The 9,544-nt window shown below is 45.0% G+C and overlaps 1 protein-coding gene across 1 annotated transcript; it reads left to right on the forward strand.

Moving 5' to 3' along the window:
• The first annotated feature begins 1,286 nt into the window (after nt 1-1,286).
• Nucleotides 1,287-4,702, forward strand: LOC138956860 (ankyrin-1-like). Its single transcript, XM_070328084.1, has 2 exons — nt 1,287-3,549; nt 3,673-4,702. Exons 1-2 carry the CDS (start codon nt 1,287-1,289, stop codon nt 4,074-4,076), a joined length of 2,667 nt encoding a protein of 888 aa, XP_070184185.1. The 3' UTR covers nt 4,077-4,702.
• Nucleotides 4,703-9,544: the final 4,842 nt, after the last annotated feature.

Consider the following 9,544-nt stretch of genomic DNA (forward strand, 5'->3'; position numbering starts at 1 on the left):
TGCGTGTGAACAGACAGCAGTATGAAGAGTGGAGGAAGATTCTGCACAACATGCTTGAACTGATCAAGGCAGGAGACTGCAGGGTGGTGGTCACGTTGTATCCCCACGTGCTGCACGAGCTGCAACAACTGGAGGCTGACTCTCAGAGCCCTCTGTTGGACAGTTCTGCAGTGGTGAGGCTGATGAAGGAGGATCTGGACACAGAGGTGAAGAGAGCACTGCTTGATTTTCACCTGAAGCAGCTTCCTCTTCAGCCTTCACAGCAGCAGGAGGTGGTGGAGAGAATTGTGCAGGCAGACACCAGCGGCTCTGCGTTTCTCTGGTGCTGTCGTTACCTGGTGGACCATTGGCAGGCAGTAGAGGACCCCGCTAATGTCTTCACGTCACCGGCTGAAGCGAACTCAGTGCTGTTAAAACAGATGTGTCTGCACGAAACGCACGGTGACAGCTTTGCAGCAGTGTTGGCGCTGGCTATGCTGGGTAAAGGTCGGTTTCTTCACAGGAAGACAGGAGTGCAGTCCGAACTGAAGAAGCTCGGGTTCAAAGAGTATAGTGATGATCATCTGGCAGAGTATGAAGCCATTCTGCTGGGCTCTGTGCTGTCTGAAAAGGACAATGGTTTCAGCAGTCGTGTTCTGTATGACGCAGCCGGCCTCGCTCTGAGTCGCTCTTTTCGCTTACCTACCCTGGTCAGGGTTTGTGACGTCACCTTTCTCGTGCAGTACGTTCATGTTAATTTGACAGGTGGAACAATGAAGGTGGTGGTTGGATCAGGATTGTTTCAGTCTTTGGCGCGCAAAAGTATAACCGTTGTTGAAGACTGTCAATCACTGACAAAAAGACTGTATTCGGAAATCATGAAGGGAAGACTACCGGAGGCCTGTCAGCACACTGCACTGCAGTGTCCTGAATTTCTGACTGAATTGGAAGAGTATTGCAAACATCAAAATAGTTACCCAAAGCAGCTTGTCAGAGTTGTGGATACAGCGCATAAGTTACCCTTGCTGTACTGGTCAGCCCTCAATGAACGACACAGCTTGACTGACTGGTGTTTGGGCATGCTGGATCTTGCAAACAAGGCGGATCTTAAACTTCTCTCACGGAAAACTGTGTTAGGTTTGTCACTCTTTTCAAACTGGGCATACAAGACTAAGTGTACTGCAAATCAGTCTTTATTTAGAACACTCGTGTCGCCAAAGAATTTTAAGTGTTCGAAAATTATGTTGTGTTTGCCGCACCGACATATTGCAGCGTGTAGTGCAGAAACATCAAGTTTTCATAACATGATGACTGGAGGTGAATCAGAAATGCAGCAGTTACATTTCCTGTGCAACCTGTCCATTCCCATCCCCTCAACACTGATCGAAGCAAAGGTGTCAAATGACGCGGTCATCGTGCAGGTGAGGGACAGAGGGGACTGGTACCTGGCGCTGAGACTGCTGGCTGACAGGGAGGTGGACGAGACAGACCGTGATGGCAACACGCTGCTTCACATCGCTGCCGACAAGGGAAACCTGGAGGCCACCACACTGGCCGTGAAGAGTGGAGCTTCCTTGACAAAAACAAACAACAAGGGACTGACACCCTACCAGCTGGCACAGCGACGGAGAAAGGAGTTGAACAACGCGACAGACAGAGATAAAATGGCATTCGATCTGTTTTCTGCAATACGTGGCGGTAAAGACGTGACCGTGAAGACACTCCTGTGTCACGGAAGCAGTGTTCATGACAAGGACAATGAAGGAAGAACAGGCCTTTTAGTGGCGTGTGCAGTGGGACAAGGAAACATCGCTGATCTGCTGATTGACCTTGGTGCTGATGTCAATGCCACAGTAGCTTCACGGTGGGACGGTCCTCAAACACCGTTGTTCTTTGCTTGCCATACGGGTCTTATACGTACAGTTGAGCTGCTCTTAAAACACAACGCCGTCATCGATGCAATAAATGAGTGGAAACAGACAGCCCTTCACTGTGCGTGTGAGGGTAAATCCCCCACAGCCAGCGCCGACATCACCCGTCTCCTGCTGGACGCTGGGGCTGATGTCAATGCACAGGATATGTGGGGCAGGACACCGCTACACAACGCAGCATGTAGGGGCAACACAGAAACTCTGAGACGGTTGATTCATCATGAAGCTGACCTGAATGCAACAAACAATGAGGGCAGAACGCCCTTACGCTGCGCATACACGGCAAGCAAACCTGGTATCATCATCACCCAGCTTGTAGAAGCAGGAGCGGAGATAGGCCGTGTTCACCAGGCAGTGGTGCGTGGTGATGTTGACGCCTTGATGACTCTCCTCCAACAGGGAGCTGACGTGAACCAGCACGACACCAGTATGGGCTGTAGTCCGCTGCACGCTGCCTGTCTGTTGGGGCGCCTTGACATTGTTACCTGCCTGACTCAACACGGGGCGAAGGTGAATGCTGTGGATGACTTTAATAGAACACCTCTACACTATGCCTGTCATACATGTGTTGCTGACATCGTTTCCTACCTGACTCAACACGGCGCTCAGGTGGATACTGTGGATAATATTAATAGAACACCTCTACACTATGCCTGTGCTGCTGGCCAAACACATGTAGCGCGACAACTCATTGATGAAGGAGCCGATGTGAATGCAAGGGACAGGTCTCAGTCAACACCCCTCGATAAAGCTGCTGATAAGGGAAACATTGAGATAGTTGTCTGTCTGTTAGAACATGGTGTTCAGGTTAATGCAACTGCTGATGACATCACACCGCTACACAGAGCCTGTGAGAATGGTCTTACTGAGACAGCGCAATGTCTCCTGCAGCATGGAGCCAAAGTGAACGCTGTATCAAAGTATGGCACACCGCTACACACAGCCTGTGGGAATTGTCACAGTGAGACAGCGCAGTATCTCCTGCAGCATGGAGCCGACGTGAACGCTGTATCATATTTTGATAAAACACCGCTACACGCAGCCTGTAGGAATGGTCACACTGAGACAGCTCAGTGTCTCCTGCAGCATGGAGCCGACGTGAACGCTGTATCAGAGTGGAATGAGACACCGCTACACACAGCCTGTGTAGATGGTCACACTGAGACAGCTCAGTATCTCCTGCAGCATGGAGCCAAAGTGAACGCTATATCACAGTTGTGTGGCACACCGCTACACACAGCCTGTGAGAAGGGTCACACTCAGACAGCTCAGTGTCTCCTGAAGCATGGAGCCGACGTGAACGCTGTATCAGAGTTGCGTGGCACACCGCTACACACAGCCTGTGAGAATGGTCACACTCAGACAGCTCAGCGTCTCCTGCAGCATGGAGCCGACGTGAACGCTGTATCAGAGAGGTATGGCACACCGCTACACAGAGCCTGTGGGAAAGGTCACACTCAGACAGCTAAGTATCTCCTGCAGCATGGAGCCAAAGTGAACGCTGTATCACAGTTGAGTGGCACACCGCTACACAGAGCCTGTGCGAATGGTCACAGTGAGACAGCTCAGTGTCTCCTGGAGCATGGAGCCAAAGTGAACGCTGTATCACAGTTGAGTGGCACACCGCTACACAGAGCCTGTGGGAATGGTCACACTGAGACAGCTCGGTGTCTACTGCAGCATGGAGCCGACGTGAACGCTGTATCAGAGTGGAATGGCACACCGCTACACAGAGCCTGTGGGAATGGTCACACTGAGACAGCTCGGTGTCTTCTGCAGCATGGAGCCAACGTGAACGCTATATTAGAGTGGAATGGCACACCGCTACACGGAGCCTGTAAGAATGGTCACACTGCGACAGCTCAGTGTCTTCTGCAGCATGGAGCCAACGTGAACGCTGTATCAGAGGGGAATAAGACACCGCTACACACAGCCTGTGAGAATGGTCACACTGCGACAGCTCAGTGTCTTCTGCAGCATGGAGCCAACGTGAACGCTGTATCAGAGCGGTATGGAACACCGCTTGACGTGACCAGACAGTTCGCACGGCACCGTCACGACGTGCTGACGTTGCTTGTCCAACACGGTGCTGTCAGCAGAAATCCGGTCACAGGGACAGCACGAATTGGCCGAATAATGTATGCTTTGTTTGACGGTTTCCGTTGACTGGATGACATTTGTTATTTTCTGTTACTGCGTTCTGGGATCAGGTTAGGTTCTAGGTGCTAGGTCCCCCATTTCCCCGTGCCCTATCCCACCATGTTTTGGAGTCTCCATCCATTAAATCACAAATAACACCAATGCAACATGTGATATTTTTCCCATCGTGTTCATTTGTTTCTGTACATTTTGGAGCTATTGACCGAATTTGAATACCTGTTTTATACGGAGGTAAATTCCGTTCACTAATATATGGTCAATTGTACTACCCAGCACAGTCAGTTGTCTGTCTGTTCCTCAAAAACAGTTCGTGTTTTGAATTATGCATTAATGCCCGGTCACATAGCCTAAAAGTCGCGTAAACGCATGAATCACGCATAACATTTGGTTGTGCGTGCTTGTCGGTCGAGAATTTGACCATTTTCGCTGATTTACGCGATGAAAACCACTAACAAACCACGCACTACAGCGCATAGGCACGCAAAGGTCCACGGAAAACCACGTACAATCTGCGCACTATCACTAATGAACTGCGTATGAATCGCGCATGATCTGCAGTATTGCGCTGTTTTACGTAATTTCTGTGTAGTTTGCGTAGTTCTTACGCGAACAATGCGCGAAACATGCGTCATATGTCTGCTACTCGTCAGTGGAAAGTCGTCGATGAACGCGATAGCGGCAACATTTTCGCGAACGATCACTGATATTCCACGCATATTTCGCGCATTGTTCGTGTAAGAACTACACAAACTACGCAGAAATTACGTAAACCAGCGCAATACTGCGTAAACTCTCACGCGAAGCCGAGTTTTGAGCTGCTCAAAACCTGGAATCGCGTAAAGCGCCGATCCGGCGAACATCGGCGGACAACTACGGAGCTTCCACGTCAGACAAACTGATGAAATGCGCAAATCGCGCATGTATCGCGTAAGGATCGAATTTCGTGCGTGATTCATGCGTTTACGCGACTTTTGGGCTGTGCGACCGGGCCTATGGTTACATGAAATGTAGGAGAGTAAAACAAACCAACAAAGCACCACGCATTTTGGTCATGGTAAGAGGGATATGGAGACAATGCGCTTATGAATTAACTAGAGTTACTCCTTTCCCCGGCCCCCACCTCTACCCCTCCCTACCGGCTGATATCACTGAGGAACTGTGGGGGTACTTAGATCAGTTTATCCTCCACATTCTACCACAGCAAGTCAAGATACTGTGATTTTTTCACAGGTTGACTAATGTTTTTGCTCTGATAAAAATGTCATTGACATCCTTTCACTTGTCATGCTGTAAACGAGAGAAACTTAATATCTGTGATTGTTTTGTTGTTGTTTTTTATTTGTTAATTTTTCCCTTTTATTGGGGGGGCCGGGGGGATGTGTTTAGTGGGGGAAGGTGGGTATGTGGTCTTGATCCACGAACTGAACAGATTATCTTGTTGCACTCGGTAGGGAAAAGAGCTTTATTTCAAAAAAAGTGATTGTATTCAAACACATAGAGGATATACTACGTAAAAGCAACTTACCCAGTTTTTGTTGTTATGAGCAGTACAAGTTTAAGTTATAAGGCAACATAACAAACAACCATCCAATAGTTGTGAGGGGTGATGATATCAAACAACCATCCAATAGTTGTGAGGGGTGATGATATCAAACAACCATCCAATAGTTGTGAGGGGTGATGATATCAAACAACCATCCAATAGTTGTGAGGGGTGATGATATCAAACAACCATCCAATAGTTGTGAGAGGTGATGATAACAAACAGTATAGCTCTTTGTCTTCCCATTCCTCTTACCATGACCAACATGCGTGGTGCTTTGTTGGTTTGTTTTACTTTCCTACATTTCATTTCACCATAGGTTAGAACCCATTCCTCTTACCATGACCAACATGCGTGGTGCTTTGTTGGTTTGTTTTACTTTCCTACATTTCATTTCACCATAGGTTAGAACCCATCCCACTTAAGTGTATTAATGTGTTCATAAGTCGTGGAGGCGGACAAAATAGTGAGAGGGAAGTTATGAATAAGTCATGTATATGTGGGTTTTGTTTGTGTGTGTGTAAACCCAATCAAATGATGCTGTACATGTGCATGAAAAGTGCAAAGGATTTACATTTTCTTTACGTTATTTTGAAATGTATATATTACATGGTCACCCAAAGTCGGACAGATGTTTACTTCTTTTTAACAAAAATACAACGGCATGACTGTATAATTACCAAATATCATTCTTAGAATAAAACGATGTGTCTAATTCACTAACTGTTACTATCGCGGTAACAGTACTGTACGTCTCGTCCGTTTACCTTTAACACACATAATTACATTCGGTGTCGACCACGGAAGCAAGTGTGAACTTTGGGACAGGTGAGATGCAGATTCACACGATCCTTGTTCGTGTTTTCTGACACAGTAGTACGACACCCGACTGGTGAACACGTGACTGCACGCTCTGTTGATCTTCTGACTGTATGTTATGCTGATTGTGGTGTGTGTGTGAATAACACCTGAGAGGGGAACATCTTAGTGGTAAACACTTGACTGGATAACACCTGACTGATGCACACCTGACTGATCAACACCTGGCTGAACTTTCTGTTGTTATTCTGACTGTGGTTGAGGTGTCACGCGATTTGCTGGAGACGTTGCCAACATATTTCAGTTGTGAAGTGAAAAGTATTTCTGCATTGACAAGTCACCATCTGTGGCACATTGTGGCAAGGTTTGATGTTACATGTCTTTGTAAGGCATTGTTCTTTTGTAATGAAGTGATCATGTCAGATTACGATTTTTTTTTTTTGCTAGTATTTTGTGTGTAATTGTTCAATTTGATTCAGATGTGTAAAATGTATCTATAACACTGTACAAACGACGCTTAATTGGAACTGCTTTATATTTAATCTTGTAAAGAATCTTGTTACCGTTATTTTCTGTAACGTTTTACATTTCTGCAGATATGTGTTATCTATGTGTGTATCTTGGGTTGTCAGCTTTGTAGACACGCATTGATGTTTTTATTTCGTAACAAGGTTTTTGAAATTGTTCAGGTTTTTGTAGCATGAAGCTCTGTACTAATTGTGCTTTCTTCAATTTTTTTGTGCGTTAGCAGATATAGCAACATTGTTTGAACACTTTAAGTCCATTATTATTTCATATACATGTTAACGAATGTTTACCTGTGGAATTAAACACTACGTTGTCAACTCTAATCAAGGTGCCGACGGTCAAGGTGAAAAGACGAGCATTTGAAACACATCCTCCCGTATGTGCACGTACCCTCAAGGAAGTAGAGAACATGTGTGGTTGCTTCCCTTTGTGTCAAGAGACCTGAACTTGTTGCGTGTGTGATATGAGATAAGACAGTGGAACAAAGTTGCTTATTTTGTTGTTGTTGTTGCTGTGTTGTTGTTGGTGTTGTTGCTGTGTTGTTGATGTGTTGTTGTTGCTGTTGTTGTGTGGGGCTGTTGCTGGTGTTGTAAGATGTCTAATGTTTTTGTAAAAGAGGCAGGGCAATGACGAGGAGGTGCATATTGCTTGTCTGTTGATAAGTTTTTGATTGGTTTTGTTATTTGTGTGGTTGTAGTTGTTGTGTTGGTTTGGTGGCGTTTTGTTGCTTTTGTTTGTGTTTAGCTGTACACTAACAAAGACTAACACCTACTTATGAAAGTAAATGACTTTTTTGTGTGCAAAAAAACAGCAATTAAAACAAAAATTACTTGAAAATTATGCATGGACAAATGTATGATGGTTGTTAATGAGTTGGGGGAAATGTTTTATGAACCTTTTCTGGATGTATTATATGTCAACATTTACATCACTATTGCAGGAGGAAGTTAGGTTGTGATCTGTTTCCTGTTTTTCCCGAATGCCCCCAATTCCCCCCCCCCCCCCCCCCCCTCCCTAAACTCCCACACCCCAACCCCGAGCAGTTAATTGTAATAAGACCTTGGCCATGTGTCTTTGTATTCAGGCTTATTGAAGAAGTATCATCTATGTGTTTTATCAGAATAAGCGTGGGGACTGTGACGCCCCTTCCCCCCACGGGTTAGGGGGAAGAATTTACCCGATGCTCCCCAGCATGTCGTAAGAGGCGACTAACGGATTCTGTTTCTCCTTTTACCCTTGTTAAGTGTTTCTTGTATAGAATATAGTCAATTTTTGTGAAGATTTTAGTCAAGCAGTATGTAAGAAATGTTAAGTCCTTTGTACTGAAAACTTGCATTCTCCCAGTAAGGTAATATATTGTACTACGTTGCAAGCCCCTGGAGCAAATTTTTGATTAGTGCTTTTGTGAACAAGAAACAATTGACAAGTGGCTCTATCCTCTCTCCCCCTTTCCCCGTCGCGATATAGCCTTCGTGGTTGAAAACGACGTTAAACACCAAAGAAAGAAAGAAAAAGAAAAGTGACGCCCCTTGATCGTCATTGTCTTGTTGTTACTTTTGACTCTGCATTTCTTAAGTGCATGATGCTGTATATCATCTGCTTGTATTTTGTTAATCTATTTTTACGTGTTGTCAAGGAAACGCTTCTGGGAACTGTTTGACCTTTGGTTGACATCGGTTTTTACTGATGAGAGTTGTTTGTAAATATCCCTGGAGTGATGTCGTTTTGCTTTTTTGTTTCTGTCGTATAGACCTTATCCAAAATTAAATGCTTTCAACTATATTTGTTTTCTTGCTTGAGCCATGAATTTCTATGTCTTGACATCTTATTTTTGTTTTATCAAAATCAAAATGAAAGATCCACGTGAATAACGTTACGTGCATGTACAACATTGTACGGTATCATACCTGACCATGTAATATATTATATGATTGAACGTTACTTCTAACTTCAGTAGCGGGTGTATTTCCTTGCAATTTAACCATCATTGTACGGTATCATACCTGACCAGGTAATATATATATGATTGAACGTTACTTCTAACTTCAATAGCGGGTGTATTTCCTCGCAATTTAACCATCAAGGTATAACCAGTGCTGAAGAGAAAAACGCACAGTTGATGAAGAGACACGACGTAACACATGAGACGTTTTGATTTGCTCCACACACATGGCTTGACAATGGTGTGTATTTCCTTTTGCTGGAGAATACATAAATGTCGCTTTGTTTCTTATGTAGCTTGTTTTTGTTTTGCTTTTTTCCAACTCACGCTTTGTGGAGAACCAGCTAATCGTCCTTTGCTTCAAGGTCATTGCTTGAAAACAGTGTGTACTTTGGTTTGCAGGAGAGTACATGGTCTTCGCTTTTGTCAGTGACTTGTTTTAACTGTTCTTGTTTTGTCATTTACTTTTCCAAGTCGTGCTTTGTAGGGAAACTCGTTATTTTCCTGAAAGATGGAGGGGGAGGGGACTTGTTATAAGAACATCGCATGAAGTCATTTAGGGGTCTAGGTGTGAATCTTATTTAGAAGCTAAGATTCGGCTTTGATCTATGTGCACCCTGCAGCAGGCAGTCTGTGACAGAA

This window comes from Littorina saxatilis, unplaced genomic scaffold, assembly GCF_037325665.1.
Source record: "Littorina saxatilis isolate snail1 unplaced genomic scaffold, US_GU_Lsax_2.0 scaffold_339, whole genome shotgun sequence".
Classification (NCBI taxonomy): Eukaryota; Metazoa; Mollusca; class Gastropoda; order Littorinimorpha; family Littorinidae; genus Littorina; species Littorina saxatilis.

Coding starts and splice junctions, on each gene's coding strand:
- LOC138956860 (XM_070328084.1), top strand. CDS start 1,287: ATGACTGGAGGTGAATCAGAAATGCAGCAGTTACATTTCCTGTGCAAC. Junction 3,550..3,672: donor CACACCGCTACACAGAGCCT/GTGGGAATGGTC, acceptor ACACTGAGACAG/CTCGGTGTCTTCTGCAGCAT.